General features: G+C 43.7%; 1 protein-coding gene across 2 annotated transcripts in view; it reads left to right on the forward strand.

The window, feature by feature from the left end:
- plxdc2b (plexin domain containing 2b) overlaps positions 1–25254 on the forward strand; it is a 184731-nt gene that overhangs the window by 79755 nt on the left and 79722 nt on the right. For both annotated transcript variants that reach the window (XM_029756080.1, XM_029756081.1), the window contains exon 2: positions 4091–4341. In XM_029756080.1, the coding sequence (XP_029611940.1) occupies positions 4091–4341 (251 nt within the window). The remainder of the gene's footprint in view (positions 1–4090; positions 4342–25254) is intronic.

Below are 25254 nucleotides of genomic sequence, written 5' to 3' on the forward strand. Positions count from 1 at the left end.
CTGTATGTCCAGGGTTTCTGTGCATACCTGAGGGGCCCAGTTTATCTCCATGTGCTTGGCAAGGGCTCCTGCTACATTGATGGAGCTGCTTTCAATAGGGAGGTGGAAAAGAGTGCTCTGACACCCTCAAAAAGAGACAGTCAGAGCCAAAAGATGTCCCTCCAACATATGCACACGCACGTTCTCACACACACGCGCACACATACACACACATTTGTTTTACTATCCTTGTGGGGACCAAACAATTGATTCCCATTCAAAATCCTATTTTCCCTAACCCCTAGTCCTAAACTTAGCCCTAACCCTTAACCTAAACCCTAACCCTAATTCTAACCCTAATTGTAACCCTACACTTAACCCCAAAGCCTATAATTTTCCTTGTCGGCACACACATGCAGCACACATGCACACACACATGCACACACAAACACACACACACAACATTCCTCTCTCCAGTATGGGCGAACCCTTGTACGGAAGTGTCCTGTCAGTGCCATTGAGTAAGGTAGACAACCAGAGAAAGGGGAAAACCAGCGGGACCCTAATAACCAGGGAAGAGAATGAAAAGAAGGGTTGCACCGGGATTTCATGATCTCCTAAATGTCCTTGAAAGCGTTCGGTGAAACCAAATTACAGTTCTCCTGGCGTTTGTGGATTAGTCGTGTTGACAGGCGTGAGTCGGGCGAACAGAGCCACTCTTGAGAGTCACAGCAAAGGTTTGCAGGGCATTCGGGGGGGGGGGGTAAAAGAGGATCGGAGGGGGAAGATTTTCTCTCACACAAAGCTGAAGGAACTCACACATCCATGGAGAAGCCTCATCCTGCTACGATCTTATTCGGGGTGTTCCTCAGGGGTCTGTACTTTCCCCTCTAAAATGACTAACACAGACCATGGAGTCTCTCCTTGATAATGAGAGAGTTCACTGGCCCTGAACCAGTTGGGAGAAGTATAAACCATTACAGAGAGAGTGATCAACAGACACCAGCGCATGTGTTTTTTATTCACAGTGACTCAGAGAAAGACATTCCATGAAAAGCACAACACATTTGTTAAGGGTCTCTATTTTCCAGTCATGGTGTGTTTCGAATTATTTTCTTTTGCCAACTTTCCACCATATATATTGAAGTGTCTAACAAAGATCCTTTGGAGGGTGAGAGATGATGTATGTGTTCGTGGAATGTATACTGTAGGTTCCCCTTGGATCGAAATATACAATGTTCTTTGACAGGGGATCTTGCAGGCATACATTGTCTCAGTGGGGGGGGGGGGATATGCATGCTTGGCTACAGGGGCAGTGTTAGACACCTAAGAACAACAGCATTGAGATCTGAATAGTAATTAGCAGCATGCTACATACTCCAAACAGACATAGCTGCCTAGACTTCATAATGAGAAGAGCTCACAGGGGATGGTGGTGGTGAGAGGGGCCTCAAGGACTCTGTTTGGGAGTCTGTCTGCGTCAGTCAACTTTGTTATGTTTTAGCCTTGTGATCAGCATCCAATTGTGTTTAATTAAAGAACTTCCGGAAAGATTTGTCCAACCTTTATTGATAGACTTTTAGAATGACCTGTGGTTTAAAATGATAAAGATTAGCTGATGCAGAGAAAGTGTGGTCTACTGATAGAGACTATGGTTTCATACGTGTGGTCTAGTGATTCACATTATTTAGCAGACACGCTAATCCAGAGTGATTTACAGGCACAATTAGGGTTAAGTGCCTTGCTCAAGGGCACATTGACAGTTTGTCGGCTTGGTGATTCAAACCAGCAACCTTTTGGTTAATGCGCCCAACGCTCTTTAACCGCTAGGCTACCTGCTGCCTCTGATGACTGGCATTGTCTGTGATGTCAATATATACAGTTTAGTTAAGCCAGTAGTACATTTAGAGTACAGCACATTGGACTCCGTGTAGTGTCCTCAGCATTAACTTTAGAATTCTTGCAGTCCTTCCTGCAAGTGTGTGTGTGTGTGTGTGTGTGTGTGTGTGTGTGTGTGTGTGTGTGTGTGTGTGTGTGTGTGTGTGTGTGTGTGTGTGTGTGTGTGTGTGTGTGTGTGTGTGTGTGTGTGTGTGTGTGTGTGAGAGTTAGTTAGTTAGTTAGTTAGTCTCTGTGGTCTCATCCGTGCAGCAGCTGGTCTCTGAGCTGTTTACTTTGCGGATGCTCATTACAGAGTGAAACTGTCAGCCTCCACTTTGGGCGCATTAGCATGTTAAGCCTCTCCACTCCACTCTCACCTCCCTAGTCCTGCTCTCATGGTAAACACTTCTGGTCTATCTGGGGCCCAGAGAGAGAGAGGGGAGGACCGAGGGGAGGGAGGATGAGGCGAGGGGAGGGGGGGGGCAGCCATTTGTTGTTTGTTTATACAACTACCCTTATTAGTATAGCTGGAATGACATTAACGGTCAGGCAGGCAGGCTTTGAACTAATGTCCGTTTTTGTATGAGTCTGGGGGAAAAATTGTAAGTGGGAAAGTGATTAAAAGGATAAACCTATGCCAGGCAGGCTCTAGGACACACTGTCTGAAGTGATGATCTGCCTGGTGTCACGAGTGTGTGTTTTTGCATGCATTTGTGTGTGCGTTAGAGGTCTTTGTGGATCCACCTGTACCCGAATACCCGAGACCTGATCCGGATAATGTCACGGATCTGGGTCGGATCTGATATGATTGTCACGGGTCTCGGGTACAGTATGTGTAATTTTAACTGACTTGTCCCGAAGGGCTTGTGCATTTCCGAACACGACTCCTGCAGTAGAAAAAGAGAGAGAAAAATGGTATAATAATAGGCTACAACAAACAAGAGCTAACAGGTAGGCAGGCTGCTACTTCATTTTCTGAATGGAGATGTTATTTGTAACTGTAAGATCAGAAAGCGCATGCACTGCAGCCTCAGGTATTCTAGCTAGCTAACGATAGCTAGCTTAACTAGGTTCTTGTCCCGGTTTGATGCAGACAAACAGTCCAAGACAGGTACTACGCAATCATATTTGACGATAAATAACCTAGCTATGGCAGCTATTAGTCTATTAGGCTTGTTTGCTGTCTCTCCTCTCTCCCTCCCTCCTCCCTGCTCCTCATGTCACTTGCTCACAGTATGGTCCCTCCCCTGCCTGCTTGAGCGGAACCGCTCTCCCTCCTCTCACACTGTATCAGCTCCGGTTAATAAAGTAGCTTAAAAACATATTTTTCCACTGCTTTCCCTCCCTCAGATTGGTTCGAACCGAGTCGGGATCCGAACAGGTTTATACAGAACGGGTCTAGTTGTCCTTGGGTCCGTTCGGAACGGGTCTCTATATTATTTGTATTTATTTATTTATGCATATTGGGTCTAGGTGGAAAAGCCCCAGGTCCATTTTGGGACGGGTCCAACTTTTTGGATCCGTGAGGCGCGTGTGTGTGTGTGTGTGTCCTGTCCTCACTGTGACCTGATCAGAGTTTATCCTGGTCAGCTCACATGGCCAGGAAAAACTCTTGGCCCTAGGTAAGCTAGGTATGACTATGGGCCACTGGTGTGTCTTAAATATGCTGAGTCACTGCTTCAATGCTATTCTGCATGTGTTTCATCCAAAGTAGTATAATTTCTCCATAAAGCAATGAGGAATAGTCCACTGAGACAGTGAGTTATGAGAGTGGCAGAAGATTAATGACCAGACCAGAGTTTTGGCTCCACCACTGGACCACTGCCTTTTTGACCATAAAAATATTATTGTTCTATATAATTATGCTGCTAGGATCCACTGGTGTACAATATAGCCCGTTTCTCATTTCAGTTTAACTACTTAAAAAGGTCAATAGTTGAGAATGTCTTGGCTTACAAATTATATTGAGGAGTGAGCAGAATTATTGAGCTAATGAAGGAGTTATATTGTAATCACCTTTTACATTTTTGAGGAAAGGAAAATGTTGGTATGATAAAAAATGACTCATAACTTATAAATCTATCTATTTCTAAATCATAACATGTTTACATTATCGCTTTATTTCTCTTAGAATAAAGTGTACCTATGTCACTGCAACTAAAAACAGCCTATTCCTCCTATACTGTACCACTTTTACTTATCTCCCCTCTTCCTCTTTATCTGTGCTCCCCAGGGGTCTCCTACTCCTACCTGCAGGGGCAGCCGCTGGCTGAGGAGGACATGGCAGTGGATGTGAAGTTGTACAGTCACCGGTGGAGGAGATGGCTGTCCCCAGAACAACCACATAACATGGACAGTAACAGGGCCAGCCAGGACCAGGATCAGCAGGACCAAGACCAGAGTCAAGACCAGCCTGAGGGGAACTTCCCAGGCCTGCTCTCAGCAGAGGACAGCCAGGACACTGACAACAGCTCCCAGATAGAGGTACAGTACACCAACAGTGTTTCCCCTACCATTACTCAGCAGGATACAAAGGACGGATCCACTTCTTACCTCTGTTGCCCCCTGTCAAAAAAAGTGGTTTGATATTTGCAGTGGTGAAAAAAGTACTCAACTGTCATACTTGAGTAAAAGTAAAGATACCTTAATAGAAAATAACTCAAGTAAAAGTGAAAGACACCCAGTGAAATATTACTTGAGTAAAAGTCTCAAAGTACTTGGTTTTAAATATACTTGGGTATCAAAAGTAAATGGAATTGCTAAAATTAAGTATCAAATGTAAAAGGATAAACCATTTCAAATTCCTTATATTAAGCAAACCAGACGGCACAATAATTATATATATATATATATATATATATATATATATATATATATATATATATATATATATATATATATATATATATATATATATACACACACACTGCTCAAAAAAATAAAGGGAACACTTAAACAACACAATGTAACTCCAAGTCAATCACACTTCTGTGAAATCAAACTGTCCACCTAGGAAGCAACACTGATAGACAAAAAATTTCACATGCTGTTGTGCAAATGGAATAGACAACAGGTGGAAATTATAGGCAATTAGCAAGACACCCCCAATAAAGGAGTGGTTCTGCAGGTGGGGACCACAGACCACTTCTCAGTTCCTATGCTTCCTGGCTGATGTTTTGGTCACTTTTGAATGCTGGAGGTGCTTTCACTCTAGTGGTAGTCTACAACCCACACAAGTGGCTCAGGTAGTGCAGCTCATCCAGGATGGCACATCAATGCGAGCTGTGGCAAGAAGGTTTGCTGTGTCTGTCAGCATAGTGTCCAGAGCATGGAGGCGCTACCAGGAGACAGGCCAGTACATCAGGAGACGTGGAGGAGGCCGTAGGAGGGCAACAACCCAGCAGCAGGACCGCTACCTTCGCCTTTGTGCAAGTAGGAGCAGGAGAAGCACTGCCAGAGCCCAGCAAAATGACCTCCAGCAGGCCACAAATGTGCATGTGTCTGCTCAAACGGTCAGAAACAGACTCCATGAGGGTGGTATGAGGGCCCGACGTCCACAGGTGGGGGTTGTGCTTACAGCCCAACACCGTGCAGGACGTTTGGCATTTGCCAGAGAACACCAAGATTGGCAAATTCGCCACTGGCGCCCTGTGCTCTTCACAGATGAAAGCAGGTTCACACTGAGCACATGTGACAGACGTGACAGAGTCTGGAGATGCCGTGGAGAACGTTCTGCTGCCTGCAACATCCTCCAGCATGACCGGTTTGGCGGTGGGTCAGTCATGGTGTGGGGTGGCATATCTTTGGGGGGCCGCATAGCCCTCCATGTGCTCGCCAGAGGTAGCCTGACTGCCATTAGGTACCGAGATGAGATCCTCAGACCCCTTGTGAGACCATATGCTGGTGCGGTTGGCCCTGGGTTCCTCCTAATGCATGACAATGCTAGACCTCATGTGGCTGGAGTGTGTCAGCAGTTCCTGCAAGAGGAAGGCATTGATGCTATGGACTGGCCCGCCCGTTCCCCAGACCTGAATCCAATTGAGCACATCTGGGACATCATGTCTCGCTCCATCCACCAACGCCACGTTGCACCACAGACTGTCCAGGAGTTGGCGGATGCTTTAGTCCAGGTCTGGGAGGAGATCCCTCAGGAGACCATCCGCCACCTCATCAGGAGCATGCCCAGGCATTGTAGGGAGGTCATACAGGCACGTAGAGGCCACACACACTACTGAGCCTCATTTTGACTTGTTTTAAGGACATTACATCAAAGTTGGATCAGCCTGTAGTGTGGTTTTCCACTTTAATTTTGATTGTGACTCAAAATCCAGACCTCCATGGGTTGATAAATTGAATTTCCATTGATTATTTTTGTGTGATTTTGTTGTCAGCACATTCAACTATGTAAAGAAAAAAGTATTTAATAAGATTATTTATTTCATTCAGATCTAGGATGTGTTGTTTAAGTGTTCTTTTTTTGAGCAGTATATATATACACTCAGACATCATTTAAAAAACAAAGCATTTGTGTTTAGTGAGCCCGCCAGATCAAAGGCAGTATGGATGACCAGGGATGTTCTCTTAAAGTGTGTGAATTGGACCATTTTCTAGTCCTGCTAAGCATTCAAAATGTAACGAGTACTTTTGGGTGTCAGGGAAAATGTATAAAAAGTTAAAGTACATTATTTTCTTTAGGAGTGTAGTGAAGTAAACGTTGGCAAAAACATAAATACTAAAGTAGAGTACAGATACCCCCCAAAAACTACTTAAGTAGTACTTTAAAGTATTTTTAATTAAGTACTTTACACCACTGGATATTTGTAGCACCAAACCTGTTTACCATGAACTAGTGCTTGTTGGTAATTTATTTCTGGGTAAAACCTATTACTGGATTCCTGGATTCCTGTCATTGTTGTTGAGCTCCTCATACTTTCCTTTGTTTGCTGAAGGGCGGAGGCTTACCAGAACTCTGTTACTTTAGGGGGCTTGGTGTTCCGCCAAAAAAAAACTATTTAGGGGAAACACTTGGGCCCACAGAGTGAACACCCCAGATAACCCTCTGAGACAGGCAGGGAGAATGTCTGGATTTACCTGTGAGGTCTCTATTAGAATATGAACAGAGCCTAAACTGCATTAGTTCCTCAATCCTCTTTAATCTAGAACTACAGTAGTCCAAATATTCCTGGGCAACTCTCTGAGGAGAAAAAGTAGACAACCCGAGAACAGAGTGATTAGATGATAATGAAAAACAGGACGAGGGGACCTTTTGGCAGATGAATACTTAATATCAAATTAAAGCTCAGCACACCCTTAGGTAGTCATTCATCATAACCTGCTGTGTGTGGACTGAGGGTGAGTCACCTTAAAGTACCCCAGAAAGAGACCAGAACAATAGGTTATTAAAGGGTCATTCCACCACTTTTTATATTTACAGTGCCTTCAGAAAGTATTCACACCGCTTGACTTTTTCCACATTTTGTTGTGTTACAATAACCCATAATGTTAAAGTGGAATGATATTAAAACATTTTTACAAATTAATTAAAAATGAAAAGCTGAAATGTCTTGAGTCAATAAGTGATCAACCCCTTTGTTATGGCAAGCCTAAATAAGTTCAAGAGTAAAAATGTGCTTCAAAAGTCACATAAAAGTTTGCATGGGCTCACTCTGTGTGCAGTAATAGAGTTCACATTATTTTTTAATGACTACCTCATCTCTGTAACCCACACATGCAATTATCTGTAAGGTCCCTCAGTCGAGCAGTGAATTTCAAACCCAGATTCTATCACAAAGACCAGGGAAGTTTTCCAATGCCTTGCAAAGGGAACCTATTGGTAGATGGGTCAAAAAAACTGACGTTGAATATCCCTTTAGGCATGGTCAAGTTATTAATTACACTTTGGATGGTGCATCAGTACACTCAGTCCCAACAAAGATACCGTTTCCAGAGAGGAAGGAAACTCAAGGATTTCACCATGATGACTTGGTGACCATGGTGACTTTAAAAAGGTTAGAGAGTTTAATGGCTATGATAGGAGAAAACTGAGGATGGATCAACAACATTGTAGTTACTCCACAATACTAACGTAAATGACAGAGTGAAAAGAAGGAAGCCTGGACATTATACAAAATATTCTAAAACATGCATGCCAGTTTGCAAGGCACTAAAGTAAAACTGCAAAACAATTGGCAAAGAAATTAACTTTATGTCCTGAATAAAAAGCGTTATGTGTGGGGGAAATCCAACACAACACATCCCTGAGAACCACCTTTCACATTTTCAAGCATAGTGGTGGCTGCATCATGTTATGGGTATGCTTGTCATTGGCAAGGACTAGGGAGTTTTTTAGGATAAAAAGAAACGGAATAGAGCAAAGCACAGCAAAATCCTAGAGGAAAACCTTGTTCAGTCTGCTTTCCAACAGACACTGGGAGACAAATTACCCAGAAAGACTCACAGCTGTAATCGCCGCCAAAGGTTATTATAACATGTATTAACTCAGGGCTGTAAATACTTATGTAAATATTATATATCGGTATTTCATTTTCAAAACATTTGCAAAAATTTCTAAAAACATGTTTTCACTTTGTCATTATGAGGTATTTTGTGTAGATGGGTGAGAAAAAAACATATATTTAATCAATGAGTTCAGGCTGTAATACAACAAAATGTGGAATAGGTCAAGGGGTGTAAACACTTTCTGAAGGCACTGTATTATCTTCAGCACCATACAGTGTCTACACAATAGCAACAAGTTTTTATGGTCATAAAAAAACTGGCATCATGAAATTGCATTGAAAGGTAAAAATTGCAATGTGTTTCTAGCCATTTGTAATGTGTTTCTAGCCATTTGTGGCTCCCTCCATCACCTTGAATCTCATAGCTTTAGAAAATCACTGTTTTCTACGTAATTATGTTTTTTCATATCTTTTTAAGTAACATAATGATGCTGGACGTAATGATTATGAGGTTGAAAAGTGGTTGTATTCCCCCTTAACTTTGACCTCCTTCTCGACAGTCACAAGGCAATAGACCAGCTGGAGATTAATTTCTGGCCCTTGGTCTGTGTGTCACTGTGTCCCTTTGTAAATGAAAGGCAAGGACCCAGGTCCCTTGTTATTGTGCCTACTAGCCGAGCTCACCGTTGCAGCCTAGCGCTCAGGCATTTAGTCGTAACGATGGCGGCGGTGCGTCTGGTCCAGACTGATCGTTAAGTCTCTTTGTGACTTCAAATCATCTCAGGTCTGCACCCCCAGCGTCGCTCTGTGTGATAACAGAAGACGCTTTGATCTTCAGCTAAACACACATGCGGCCACCCAAACACTCACACTCAGGCACACATACAAACACATGCGTGCTAACACACACATGCACAAACATACACACCATGTGCGCCCACACACACACCACCAGGCGCATAACTTGCGGGGGGGGACAGGGGGTCATTACCCCCTCAATATTAGAAACAGGTAAAGTTTACTCTAAAGAGCCAGGCAACTACTGGCTTTATGTGGCTTTTCACCACAGTGCTACTCAGTTCCTCATTTTATGATTGGATACCACTGACGCTAAATACGCTTTTGGTTGTGCCCGGTCCCCACTGCCCAGAGGCAGCCAGCCCATGGCCTGGAAGATGAACGGAGCAATGCGCAATTTCTTCTCTTTCCCTTTTCGCTTGCACTATGCGCTCTCTCTTTCTCTTTGTGGCATTTGCTGAGGAGAGGTAGCTATATTCACAGCACTCCAATGTGTAAATGTTTGGAACATTTGAAACGAGTAAAAGGTCATGGACATTTCATAAATGTATTGCTATATTGCTATGTAACTAGCGAACTACTGGTGATGAGATATTGTGTAAAAATAGTTTTATACCAAGTGATGCAATTCTAGTTTGGCTAGGCTAACATTAGCCAGCTAAGCTAGCACCAAAACTAGCACCGTATCTAGATATTTTACTTTTCAACTCAGATGAGTAGCACTCATTGAGTCAGTGTTCACCCTAGTGAAAACGTAGCTAGTGCCCTTAATGGAGGTGCACAACCACACCAAAGAGTAGAAAAGTGTAGGACATAATATTTTTGTTGTTGTTGCAGACAACTGTAAGTAAATGAATGGCTACATAGCTAGCTAACTAAACTGTACATTTCATAATAGACTGGTACTATGTAGTCAGACAGCTAGCTATACATATTGCCAGGTAAAAAAATAATTTAGCTAATAAAAGCACAATCTAAATCATGTTAATAAGCTAACCCCATCATTGTTAAGGTCAGCCATTTTTGTCATATGATAATGGTATTGTCACAAGATTCGTAGTGGAGAGAAGACCAAGGCGCAGCGGGAATGTGGATACTCATGTTTATTGATAAAAAAACAAGTAAAGTATCCACTGGAAAACCAAAAAAACAATACTCACAACGGCAACAGTGTGGCAGGCTAAAACAAACGCAGTGCACACAAACAACTACCCACAATCCCAAAGAAAAACACACCCTTCTATATAGGACTCCCAATCAAAGGTAACTCAACACACCTGCCTTCAATTGGGAGTCCAAATCACCAGCTCAACAATTAAACACACAACAACCTGTCACGTCCTGACCCCAAAACTAATACAATAGCTCCATCTGCTGGTCAGGACGTGACAGTACCCCCCCTCAAGGTGCAGACCCCGGAATGCACCTAACAACAGAAAATACAAAAAAAATGTATCCCCAACAAAACCAATAAACAATAACCCCTAAACAATAAGGGAAGGGAAGGGAGGGTGGTTGCCGTCAACGACGGCACTGTGCTAAACCCTCCCTCCCCAACCCACCTATCCTGGAGGTGGCTCAGGTGCAGGACGTGGACCTCGCTCCACCTTCGGCGTCGCCCACTTTGATGGCGCCGATAGCTGCGCCGGGCAGACGGGCCACTCGGGCTGACCCTGGCAGACGGACCACTCGGGCTGGGCCGGAGGACAGGAGGGCCACTCGGGCTGGGCCGGAGGACAGGCGGGCCACTCGGGCTGGGCCGGAGGACAGGCGGGCCACTCGGGCTGGGCCGGAGGACAGGCGGGCCCCTCGGGCTGGGCCGGAGGACAGGCGGGCCACTCGGGCTGGGCCGGAGGACAGTCGGGCCACTCGGGCTGGGCCAGAGGGCAGCCGGGCCACTCGGGCTGGGCCGGAGGGCAGTCGGGCCACTCGGGCGGCTCCGGGCAGCCGGGCCACTCGGGCGGCTCCGGGCAGCCGGGCCACTCGGGCGGCTCCGGGCAGCCGGGCCGCTCGGGCGGCTCCGGGCAGTCGGGCCACTCTGGCGGCTCCGGCCAGAAGGGCCACTCTGGCATCTCCGGGCAGACGGGCCACTCTGGCATCTCCGGGCAGACGGGCCACTCTGGCATCTCCGGGCAGACGGGCCACTCTGGCGGCTCCTGACTAGCGGGCGGCTCTGGCGGCTCCTGACTAGCGGGCGGCTCTGGCGGCTCCTGACTAGCGGGCGGCTCTGGCGGCTCCTGACTGGCGGGCGGCTCTGGCGACTCCTGACTGGCGGGCGGCTCTGGCGACTCCTGACTGGCGGGCAGCTCTGGCGACTCCTAACTGGCGGGCAGCTCTGGCGACTCCTGACTGGCGGGCAGCTCTGGCGACTCTTGACTGGCGGGCAGCTTTGGTGACTTACGACTGGCGGGCAGCTCTGGCGACTCTTGACTGGCGAGGCTGGGCTGACGCACTAGACTCCTGATGCGTGGGGCTGGTACTGGACGTGCCAGCCTGGAGACACGCACCTCAATGCTAGTGTGTTTAGCGGGAAACACCGGACCGTAGAGGCTCACTGGCGGTCTTGAGCGCAGGGTTGGCATCACCCCTTCAGGCTCGATGCTCACACTCCCCTGGCACATGCGGGGCGCTGGTACTGCGCTTACCGGCCTGAAAATGCCAGGCCTCACCACAGCACCTACCCCAAAGCACGGGACCTGTCCAGTGTGTTTTCTTCCAAAAAGGGTACGGGGAGCTGGCCTGGGTCTCCCATCTCGCCCCGCCAAACAGCCCTTGTGCCCCCCCCCAAAAAATTCTTGGGGCTGCCTCTCGGGCTCTACCTGCCTCCCAGGCAGGTTGTCGCAGTGCACCCGCAATTGCTCCCATGTCCAGTCAATCCTCTCCTCCAGTATTTCCAGCGACCAGGATGCCATCTCCTCCCGAGCGCGCTGCTTCCAACATTCCTCCTTCACTTGCCTCTGTCCTCTTCTCCACTGCTTGGTCCTTTGGTGGTGGGTAGTTCTGTCACAAGATTCGTAGTGGAGAGAAGACCAAGGCGCAGCGGGAATGTGGATACTCATGTTTATTGATAAAAAAACAAGTAAAGTATCCACTGGAAAACCCAAAAAAACAATACTCACAACGGCAACAGTGTGGCAGGCTAAAACAAACGCAGTGCACACAAACAACTACCCACAACCCCAAAGAAAAACACACTCTTCTATATAGGACTCCCAATCAAAGGCAACTCAACACACCTGCCTTCAATTGGGAGTCCAAATCACCAGCTCAACAATTAAACACACAACAACCTGTCACGTCCTGACCCCAAAACTAATACAATAGCTCCATCTGCTGGTCAGGACGTGACAGGTATTTGGTCATATTGTGACGGTTGTCGTAGGAAGGAGCGGACCAAAGTGCAGCGTGTGTGTCGTTCCACATTTTATTTTCACTGTGAAATGATGCAATACATATAAATAAACTGAATAACAAAACAACAAACCGTGACGCAGAGGTGAAACATACACTAACTCAAAGACAATCTCCCACAAACCCAGGTAGAAAAAGACCCTACATAAGTATGATCTCCAATTAGAGGCAACGAGGACCAGCTGCCTCTAATTGGAGATCATCCCAAACAAAACCCAACATAGAAATACAAAATTAGAACATGACAACATAGAAAAACTAAACTAGAAAACCCCCCTGTCATGCCCTGACCTACTCTACCATAGAAAATAACAGCTTTCTATGGTCAGGACGTGACAGTACCCCCCCCCCCCCCAAAGGTGCAGACTCCGAATGCACCTAAACAAAGAAAAAAGGGAGGGTTAGGGAGGGTGACAAATGTCTATGGCGGCTCTGGTGCAGCACACAGAACCTTCTTATCCCGCGGATCCTCCAGCAGAGGAGGCGGCTCCGGTTCGGGGCGTAACCCCCGCTCTGCCCACTGATCCCTCCGCTTTTGTGTCACCGGACCGTGGATCATCACCGGAGGTTCTGGACTGCCGACCGCCGCTGGAGGTTCTGGACTGCCGACCGCCGCTGGAGGTTCTGGACTGCGGGCCGTCTCAGGAGGTTCTGGACTGCGGGCCGTCTCAGGAGGTTCCGAACTGCGGGCCGTCTCAGGAGGTTCCGGACTGCGGGCCGGTGCTGCTGGACCAAAGTGCAGCGTGTGTGTCGTTCCACATTTTATTTTCACTGTGAAACTATGCAATACATATAAATAAACTGAATAACAAAACAACAAACCGTGACGCAACGATGAAACATACACTAACTCAAAGACAATCTCCCACAAACCCAGGTAGAAAAAACCCCTTGTTAAGTATGATCTCCAATTAGAGACAACGAGGACCAGCTGCCTCTAATTGGAGATCATCCCAAACAAAACCCAACATAGAAATATAAAACTAGTACATGACAACATAGAAAAACTAAACTAGAAAACCCCCCTGTCACGCCCTGACCTACTCTACCATAGAAAATAACAGCTTTCTATGGTCAGGACGTGACACATATGATCATGGCAGGGTTGAAAGACAGACAATAGAGAGAGTGAGAGAGCGCACCACCCATGTTGAGGCAGGGAGAGGACGAACAGGTCATCAGGTAAGAATTTTTGTTAAAAGGCACAATCAGTTCAAGTGATCATCTTTGCTGACTGTAGCCCAAGTACAAAAACAAAACAGTTGTTGCCTACATTCTGATTTAATTTGGTTGTCATGGCAAGGGTTAGAAACAGTCAGTGGAGAGAGCGAGAGAGAGAACACTGCCCATGTTGAGGAAGAGAGAGGACGAACAGGTCATCAGGTGAGAATTTGGAATGTAGTAGTGAGGAAACAATGGTGAACACACACATTTGAATATTTACAGTTGAAGTCAGAAGTTTACATACACCTTAGCCAAATACATTTCAACTCAGTTTTTCACAATTCCTGACATTTAATCCTAGTAAAAATTCCCTGTCTGGTGTCAGTTAGGATCACCACTGTATTTTAAGAACGTGAAATGTCAGAATAATTGTAGAGAGAATGATTTATTTCAGCTTTTATTTCTTTCATCACATTCCCAGTGGGTCAGAAGTTTATATACACTCAATTAGTATTTGGTAGCATTACCTTGAAATTGTTTAACTTGGGTCAAACGTTTTGGGTAGTCTTCTACAAGCTTCCCACAATAAGTTGGGTGAATTTTGGCCCATTCCTCCTGACAGAGCTGGTGTAACTGAGTCAGGTTTGTAGGCCTCCTTGCTCGTACACGCTTTTTCAGTTCTGGCCACAAATTTTCTATAGGATTGAGGTCAGGACTTTGTGATGGCCACTCCATTACCTTGACTTTGTTGTCCTGAAGCCATTTTGCCACAACTTGGAAGTTTGCTTGGGGTCTCTGGTCATTAGACCAGAGGACATTTCTCCAAAAAGTACGATCTTTGTCCCCATGTGCAGTTGCAAACCGTAGTCTGGCTTTTTTATGGCGGTTTTGGAGCAGTGGCTTCTTCCTTGCTGAGCGGCCTATCAGGCTATATCGATATAGGACTCGTTTTACTGTGGATATAGATACTTTTGTACCTGTTTCCTCCAGCATCTTCACAAGGTTGTTGTTCTGGGATTGATTTGCACTTTTCGTACCAAAGTGCGTTCATCTCTAGGAAACAGAACGCGTCTTCTTCCTGAGCGGCATGACGGCTGCATGGTTCCATGGTGTTTATACTTGCGTACTATTGTTTGTAAAGATGAACGTGGTACATTCAGGCGTTTGGAAATTGCTCCCAAGGATGAACCAGACTTGCGGAGGTCTACAATTCTTTTTCTGAAGTCTTGATTTCTTTTGATTTTCCCATGATGTCAAGGAAAGAGGCACTGAGTTTGAAGGTAAGCCTTGAAGTACATCCACAGATACACCTCCAATTGACTCAAATTATGTCAATCAGCCTATCAGAAGCTTCTAAAGCCATGACATCATTTTCTGGAATTTTCCAAGCTGTTTAAAGGCACAGTCAATTTAGTGTTTGTAAACTTCTGACCCACTGGAATTGTGATACAGTGAATTATAAGTGAAATCATCTGTCTGTAAACAATTGTTGGAAAAATGACTTGTGTCATGCACAAAGTAGATGTCCTAACCGACTTGCCAAAACTATAGTTTGTTAACAAGAGATTTGTGGAGTGGTTGAAAAACAAGTTTTAATGACTCCGACCTAAGTGTATGTAAACTTCCGACTTCAACTGTAAGTGTGGTCCTAAAACATGCCTTGTAGATGTATTATTGTTTTAGTTTAGTCATATTTTGCCAATAGAAAGGCCCTTCAATTTTGGCAATAGAAAGTAAGACCATGTTTCTTGTCATCAGTTGCGTAACATAGTTTCTTTGCTCCCCCCCCCCTTAAAAAATGTGTCAGCCAGACAGTCACTCACAAAGTATACTACCAATCACTGTCCATGGTGCTGAAATTGCAACATGTGTATGCGGCTGCATGTCTTGAATCGATGATAGGATTTCTATGGACCCAGGGCATAGCTTATAAGTGTTTATTGGTAGGCCTATTTGGTCGTCATTTTCTCAGGTTAAGCCTAACATTTCACGAAGCTATACACGGTGTCGCATTGCTGCCATTTTTGGCTGGTAGCAATAATGTAATTACTTTTTCAGTAATTACAGTTGGAAATTCAAATATTGCAGAATGTCAAATACATAGTCAGCTACCAATAGATGTTTTAGAATATACAGCTGTTCTCGTTGCCCTGTATTCATTCCCTGTATTCACTCATCGCAATATTGGTTTTGAAAGTTTTTTTTGGACTGATGCCCGACTGAGCATTCTACTCAATGCATCGTCAATGAGTGCTGATGAAGATTTAATCAAAAGCGCATTACAGTGGCTTGGAAATACAATAACATTCAAAATTAGGCAAGTAATTATTAGGAAAACCTTTGGTCATCATTTTGATGTCACCAGATTGACTTTTAGATGCAGTATAACGTTAGCTAGCTAGCCACCGGATTTTAGCTAGCTAATGTTAGCAATGCTAGCTATTGTTGACAAACTAATGACAACATTGCCTTCCGTCTAAAGTCAATTTGACCACATGATAATGCTGGCAAAGTTGTTGCCTACTAAATATTTGACTACTTTAACAATGTCATCATATTTCCAGGCACTCTAGTGTAATTTAGACGAAACAGTAGTTAGCCTAGTTCCAGAATGACTGGGCTTATCACCCCTTTAGGGTACCACTACGGCGCTGTTGGTAACTGGTTGCTTGAGAACATTCATAACAATGACATGACCGACTGACGAAGGTGCAACCTATGAATAGGCTACCTGAACCTGCATGACATGAGCCGTCCTCGCGCTGACATCTCCCAGCTTAGATAGAAAGGTGTTGATACTAGGGATGGATTCATAATGTGGTGTACTATCTATAGCTATATACTGTCTTTAGCTGCGATTTAGGTGCTATTTATAAACTGTATACATTAAATTAGGCCTAAATGAAATTAGATACAACTTGAGAGACTCCTCTAGTCTCCTTAAGTCCTCCTTTTTTGTGTGCAAATGTTTTCACCACGGCCTGTAGGTCCAGGTTGCGGGCCCGACTGTTTCTTATACTGGGTATTTTTGCCAAACCAGACAGTCTTTCCTGAGACATTGTGCATTATATGTCCATTGTGCTACACACAATTTAACTGAAATGCCGGTTCACCAATATGAATGAAAATCGCAAACCGCTTTTTTTGTTCAAGCCCTCAACGACTGTTGTCTGCTAAATACGATAATCTACTTGCATCTGACAATTTATTGGCTGTCCAGTATCCAGACGACCTGTCCCCAGAGCTTCCTATACAGTTAATCTCTTTCCGTAATGTGTTGAAGCAGGCAATTAATGAGAATGAGAGGCTCAATTAAAGGTGTTGCAGAACTGCTGTATTTGAAGCCCGCCTCCCTTCTGCCCAGTTTCCCTGATGTTGCTGAAGCAATCAAGCTGTTTTTACCATACATGTAACTGTCGCTTCTGCGGAGAGATCAGTTTCTAAACTAAAGTTCATAAAGAACTACCTAAGAAGCATTAGGCTCTTGGTCTGATATGAGCTTTTGAACACCTGAGTAAGCACCACTCATTGTACTGGTGCTGTCGTAGCCTTGACCATGGCCGATATCCCCCTTATACTTTCAATCAGTTAAATGTTTTACTTTTCAAGACCTGGGGCACTTTTTCAGTCACATTCCTGAAGCCCAAGAAACAAACACTTAGCTTCCTAGTACATATGGGGGAAAAAATGTTTATGAATTAATTACTTTTTGGAGGGTTACTGTCAAAATGATTTATTACATAAAAAATAATAGACATCGATGACAGGCGCATGGGCCCCCAAAGCTCGTGGGGCCCCCCCACCTTACGGGGGCTTCGGGGGTGTCTGGTACACCAGTGGTTGTCCTGTTTCTCATATGATGCAAAATACATCATAGGGGGGTGATTTCTGTATTTTGAAAGTTACATATCTTGAAAACCTGATTGCTGACAAGCAAAACATTTTGGGACTAAAGGTCATCTCAGTTAAACCACAATTACTTTCAGGTGTGGTACAAAGTGTGGGAATGAACTAACATTAAACCCATTGGGTGCAATGCAATCAAGATTTGATATTGATTGTGTGACGAATTCCTCGTTCATTGTGACGAATAGCAAACCGCTGAACCAGTCAGTACATGTTGTCCTTAATCATGGCTTGGGAGTTGGGAAAGCTTGGCAGCCATGTGTTTGTTGTGGTGTTGTGTTCAGTGGTGATATTGCTGGAGCGTTGTGAATGTGGTGCGGGATGATTGTCCCAATGATGCCGTGTTAAATACCACATGGCTTTACCAAAGACTAGAGCACCCCCATCAGTACTAAGCAGCAGCATGTCAACAAACAGACACAAGTCTCAGTATAAATCAGTGCTTAATTTGTGAATTGGGAGGTGCCGGAACAAAAAGTAAGTGTGAGAGGGGGTGGTGACCTGGGGAGCTCTCATAATAAAGCATTGCATGCATATCATCACATTTGTGTAGTCGCATAGAGCAGAAGAGGCACTTACAGAAGTTGCACAAATGGGGCCTTTTTATAAACGCATTTCATGGAATTCTACGTCATTTTACATGACGGAAGACATTGGCATAATCTCTTTTAATGCCTCGTTCAAAACAACTGGGAACTTGGGGGGGGGGGGGGGGGGGGGGGGGGGGGGGGGGGAACGAACTCCGACTGTTTTGAATCCAGCTCCAAGTGGATTCAAAACTGGCCTCTTTCTAGAGCTCCGACTTTCGAACCTGAAGATCACCGACGTGATGATTCGGCCTCGTTTTTTTCCCCGAGTTCCCAGTTGTCTTGAAAGCACCTTAATACCTGCACAAATAATCAAAATGACAGGCTACTTTGACACTGACAAATTGAGAATCTGAGATCAAATGAAAACGACCTTGTCTTGAATCCATCAATAGCCTAGGGGCCTAGGTGTGGGGAGACACATATTATATGCTACAATATGAGGAGGAAATCATAGTCCTAAAAATGACAATGATGCATAGCTCACTAGCTGGTGATGGCCTATATGCTTGTGCCAAAAGCCAGTCTCTCTATTGTTTTATTTTGTAAAACAATATTTGGAAGTTCATCAAATATTTTGGTAACCTGCAGCTGACAGATTAGAGTCTTTGCAGCAGGAGCCATTTGCTTTCCAACCTGTGTTTTCCCGTGATTGTAGGCTGTTTAAAATATTATGGAAGGCCAGTTTTTTCTGTGTGCTGTTTGTTCACTGATATACTTGCTGCGTGTTCCCGACTGTAGGCTATGCCTAGTTATTGGGCTACACTCTACAGCTAGGCTATTTTTCAAATAAGCTATTTATCCTTTGTGGCAAAATGTTTGACCTTCTCATGGTGTAGTAGGCTATTCTGAATTATTTCATTTATTTCTGAACAGACAGCAGTAATTATATGACTTTGGCAAATGTATTTCACTTCATTAGGTGTGCGGCAGCATCTCCAGAACCCTATGATTCTATAAGGAAATAAATGATGAAGTGCAATGCTAGAGATATGAGAGTTGCAGGCTCATGTCTATCAGAGTAAGAGTGATAATAAAAAGTGAATCTCATTCTAGTTCTGTAATAGACACGGGGGGGGGGGGGGGGGGCGGCAGGAGAATTAACGAAGAGGCAACTCGAATGAACTTTGATCACATTTATTTTAATTTTTACATTGTAAAAAGCAAACATTATTTTTCATTCCACGAGAGGTGTCTGATCTGGCCAAATACGTTCTGGAACTAAACAGTCCAAACAGATCTGGCTCTAATTAAACACTGAATATAATACCATTTACTGGATGTTGGATTATGTCTTAGTGCTACACCCCTTTAGTTTATTTCAACATATAAACTTCTTCCACTACCAAGATTACACTTTCTAGTTCTATACTGTCAGAGCTTCCCCTATATTCATTTAGCAACGGCCACTCATTTAGCAACGGCCACTCCAGAAAATATGATTACAAATATATAATAATAATTATATGGATAGTTAAACGTTTTCAGTGACAGAATCACACTCTAAACTGTAAATACTCTCAGTTAGACCAGTGCTGGGCAGAAGGAAGGAGGAAAGGTGTCAGCAGCCTCTTATTAGTCTGGGGATGTGAATATAAAAAGACTAGGCTTTGTCCTGAAGACAGGGATGCATATTGGAAGGGAGAGGGGGGGGGCAAAGGGATGACGGTGGTGCAGGCAGCTTGACAGGGGAAATGACGGGGCATTGGTGCTAATAGCCACTGCTGACACACACAACACAAAAGCAATTTAGAGGTGCTCCTCTTGGCCGCAGAGACAAAATTCTACACATTTTGCCATAGGGCAGAGAGAGAATTTTACAATTTTAAAAGGAATTCCCTGCAAATCTATATATATATATATATATATATATATATATATATATAGAGAGAGAGAGAGAGAGAGAGAGAGAGAGAGAGAGAGAGAGAGAGAGAGAGAGAGAGAGAGAGAGAGAGAGAGAGAGAGAGAGAGAGAGAGAGAGAGAGAGAGAGAGAGAGAGAGAGAGAGAGAGAGAGAGAGAGAGAGAGAGAGAGAGAGAGAGAGAGAGAGAGAGAGAGAGAATATTTCCATTAATAATTCTGCCATGGCTTATGTCATGTTCTTATGCCATCTGAGTGACTGAAATATTATAACAAAATCCCTGGGTGCCCCATGCTATGGCTTTTTAGGGTCTCCCTGACTGTGTAATTTTTTACTTTGGTGATTCTTAAAGATATTTTATATCTGGTTTTAGTCATTTAAGTTTAAACTGAAAACGTTTCACCATCCCTACAATTATTTTTATCATCTGGAGAGGCGGCAACGATATAGGGGAAACACTGACCGTATAGAACTAGAATTAGGAAGCGTCATTTTTTGGATGAAAAAAATGTGTGCTTGCTTTGGCTGTCCAAAGTATTTTATGGAAGTGGAAGAAGTTTATATGTTTAAATAAACTAAAGGAGTGGGGCACTAAGACATAATCCACCATCGAGTAAGTGGTATTATATTTATACTGAGACTAGTCCGTGTGTCTGTTTGTTGACATGCTGCTGCTTAGTACTGATTAGGTGACCCAGTCTTTGATAAAGCCATGTGGAATTTAACATGGTGTCATCACGACATTCATCCCACACCACATTCACCTCATTAACAACTCTACAGCAATATCAACAGTCAACACAACACCACAACAAAATACTCCAAATGTTAAAACTGTTAAATGTTCTCTCTGGTCTGAGAATATATTTCAGGATTATTTGTGAACTACTTATTGCATTTAATTATTTATTTCTAAATCTTTTTTGAATTTTCAAGTATAACTTATTTTAATGGAATGCTGTCTTGCATACAGTCGGTTTCTTACACTAAGAAATGTGTCACTAATGAATTGTATTTTTTTTTAATGAAGGTGAAATGAAGTGTTAAATTAGTTTATCTCCAGCATTTTTCTTTGTTGTGCACCCATACTTCCTGATGAGCAGGGTTGAGGGTCAATCAATTTAAATTCAGTCATTTCCAAAAACAAATTGCATTCAAATTTCAATTATCCTCAATGATTCTCTGAAAAATGTGGAATTACAATTTCAGTTTACTTCCTGAATTGACTGAATTGAAAAATGGAATTGATTGACTCCAACCCTGCTGAGCAGTTCATGCTGTAGGAGTGAAAACATCTATGCATTCGTTTTTGTTCAAAGGAGAAGAATATATTCATGAGAGTAAGCCTTTCTTGGTTTTTGTTGTCGCTTATCTTCAAATGCAGTGGGGTTTAAGAAAAAAAAATCTTACAAGAGAGGCTTGAATGTTCAAAGATGCTACCAAATTGGTTTCAACCAAATGTAAACTGTCATTGATTTTTAGACGATGGTCAATAGTTAGCCTATTATTAATATTTTTCTATTATTATTTTCATGGATGTCAACAGGCTCCCCCCCATTACACTAACTTTTCCACTGCTGCTGAAAAAAATCCTAAGAAAAACACAGACTTTTATGTTATGTCTTACTGGCATAAAACCCAGGTCGAACTATTGAAACTATACAGCCTGTCATGTTTCCTAGTCTGAATTGACTGTATGTGTACGTTGGTCAAATAAATCAAGGATTGCAAATCTGCTCTTTGAAGTGTTTATGTTTTTACCAAGGTTTTACCTAGACTCTTTTATGTTGGCTGTAGGGGGAGTTGCTGCTATTTGATGTCTGTCCAGCCAGGGTCATATTAATTAATGCACATCATAGCAAAGAAAATGTGGGGAAAACCAGCATTTCTTTTTGGAGGAATTCATTTAGGGGCCAGCACCATTTCTGCTTGATTTCTGAACACGACCCTGGTCTGTGCCGTCTGTCTGATTGCTCAGGAGTGTCCCAGGGGAGCGATGCATTATTACATTCTTCATTTCTGTTTAGTTGGGGGTAGAGCGAGCGGGAAAGGAATTGACTCAGCTTTGAACATTTCAATTGCTTCATTTGATTTCCATCTCATATTCATTTGCAGAACAATGCGTTAGTATGACCCTTTCACAGTACCTTTATTAAAAGATTACCTGGGAGAGATGCTTTTCTAAATGTGTATATATATATCTTACTTCACTATATGACATTAGCAGGAAATAGCTTCAATCGTGCTGATTTGTGCCAGTACTACCAGATAGTTGACTGCAGTGCTCGGCACTGTTATTGCTCTCCAAACTGAACCTGCAGTGTTTTTGATCTCAGCCAGTGTCGTCTGCCTTGATCTTAGCCTGCCTCTCTCACTGTCCCACCTGGAGTGTGTCTCTCTGCCAGGGCTGGGGCTGAGATTAACATCATACTTCCCTTTACTGTGGTTTCTAGCCTAGCAGTGATAGCACATTTTTGCTATCAGCCGCCAATACAGCTCTTGTCTAAAGCACTGGAAGCCTATATCTTGAGATGAGGCAGGTTGCCAATATCTTTTTAGTTATATCGCTTGGGACAATCTCATGAAGTTCAGACAGGAACAAGTCTATGTGTCCTTAAGTAAACTAGCCTAAAAGCTGTTAGCCGAGAAGGCTCCAAACCACATGTTTATCTGGTGCCCAGAGACCTGCAACCACAGAACACTAGAGCTCTTCAATAACAACACACCTCTGTATGTGTGTGGGTGTAGACCAAGGATAGGCAACTTTGATGGGGGTGGGGGCCACAAAAAATTTAAACTCATCAGGGGCCGTAGTGGCTCGTGGGTCTGTGTACCTGCATCCATACCCACACATGCAGTCAGAGCCGGCCCTAGCCTTTTGGGGGCCCTAAGCAAGACAATTGTATATATATATATATATAGCGTCCCCCCTCTTGACAGAGAAGAGACATTTTCAGTTTTAGATTGAATTTCCTGCAATTCTACACATTTTGCCATGGGGGATACGGAAAATATAGTTTTAAAGCATGTTTGCTGCAATTCTACACATTTTGCAATTGGGTGGAGAGAAGATTTAGCAATTGTATAACTCATTTCATGAAATTCTACTACTTTTGCCATAGGGTGGAGACAAATATTAGCAGTTTTTAATATGAAAGATTTTGAATATGAAATCTGATTATCAATTGGGGCACCCCGGTCGGTAATTCAACCATGATTACTACAAGTTTAGATAGCTGGCCGCTAGACTAACTTACTAATCAAAATTTGACTGACATGGCCACCAGTTGCCCATGCCTGGTATAGACCATAGACCATAGAGGCTGCTATCAAGAGAACACCTCCTTGTCACATTCTCTTGAGCTATAAAGCTATAAAACAGTAGAATTTTCCTCCCGCCTAGGGGTTGTACCAGCGGGCAATGAAATTCAAATTACAAATCTCACTCCAAGCTTTCTTCAAAAGTTGGCAGCCCTGTATTTTACAGGCTCATAAGTCTGCCTTTGGTTGCAACAGCTTGAGTTCATTGTTAAAACAAGAAAACAAAAGTTTCACAACTCAAGCGTGACTTTTCTATCCATGCGTTTCACGCTTTCATGTTTACTGTTGTGCTATTTTGTGGACTCCTGTTTGCTTCGCACCTGGATGACGTGTTCAAAGCACCGAGCCCTACTGGTTTGTTAGTGAGCAGGTGCAGCACACCTCAGCTCCATGCAATGCAATGCTGTTGGATTTCACAACACGCTCCACTAATGCTGCTCCATTGGGCAGGGGATGATGCAGAGTGATGAATAATGGATCATAGACATTATCAGCCGACGTGAGTGTGAGCGGCGCACACGAGTACTGTTTTCTTTCTAAAGCGCAGAAGTGTGTGTGTTAGCGTGTGTAGGTTGTTTATGCGTATGTGCGTGCCAGTGTGCATACCTACGTGTGTGTGTGTGAATGTGTGTGTGCGTTGTAGGAGGGATAGAGGGACGCATAGAGTAGGGGGAGAGCCATTAAAAGGTATGAGATGAGATGGGTTTTTTTTACTGTATTGTCTGTATTCAGTAACACTGATGTGATTGATGCTCCATTGTGAAAGTATACCTATTTACCCAATTAAAGCAGCAAACTCTCTCTCTCTTTCTCTCTCTAGTCTGAGCTAAGTGATTAAACCCACAGGTAGATGTCTGGCCTGGAAATAGTTTTCTAACCTCTTATTTCTGTTTACAGGAAGTGCTAGGAACAATCTCATTGCACTACAATAAATCTGTTTGGCAGAATCTCTTAAGAGATGAAAGATACATTTTGAAATGGAAAACATTGGCATAAAGATATTCAGGCGTCACCGTAACGCAATGCTGATGCAGTAGCTTGAATAAATGACTCATACATGAAATTGAAAAGTGAATTGGAGATTGTTTGGTTCACAGAATGCAACTCATACAGCATACTGTATGTGGGTTTATGATTTGTCTGCTTAATGGAATTGACAGGGGGGAAACTAGTATGACAACAGCCAGCTGGACCCCCTCTCACCTCCAAGAAGTTCCTCCCCGCCTTCCTCCTCTTCCTCCTCTCCAAAGACGTCCGGAAATAGCCAACACATCCTGTGCTGATTAGTAGGAAACGTATGAAGGGTCTAATGGTACTCGTTTTTCTTTGTTTCATAACCTCCAAAACTAATCTGCTGAGTAAGCCTGACTGGCTGCTACAACGTGCTTGTTTTCTTAACAAGCTTTGTCTGCACCCGCGGCTCCCAAATGCGAAAAAAAAACCCGCCTTTGGTAATGTGTGTTTTAAGGTCGACCAATTAATACAAAGCAATATCCCATCTGCTGCGCCTAGCTTCAATTAAGAGGTTTATTATGTATTAATCCCACCAGGGCTACGTAAACCCAGAACACGCTCACTCTATTCTATTCTACACTCCGAGGTTATAGCTGACATTTTTGTCAAAAATGAGTTAGTCATGTATGATCGTTAGTCATGTAAGATCATAGTCATGTATGATCTTTAGATGGTTCTTCATATGTCTGCGAAGTTACATTGTAAAAGTACATTTTAAGGGAAATAAACTGTAACGTTCTAGTTGCAGAAACCCATTTGAACGTGGGTTCTATCTGCAATCCAATGACAAACCTAAACAAGTACGGACAGACCAATCAGAACACGTCTTTGCCATCTCCCTCTAAGTATCGTCTAGACTAGTCTAACCAGCAAAAGTG

This window comes from Salmo trutta, chromosome 6 (genome assembly GCF_901001165.1).
Source record: "Salmo trutta chromosome 6, fSalTru1.1, whole genome shotgun sequence".
NCBI classification, from domain to species: domain Eukaryota; kingdom Metazoa; phylum Chordata; class Actinopteri; order Salmoniformes; family Salmonidae; genus Salmo; species Salmo trutta.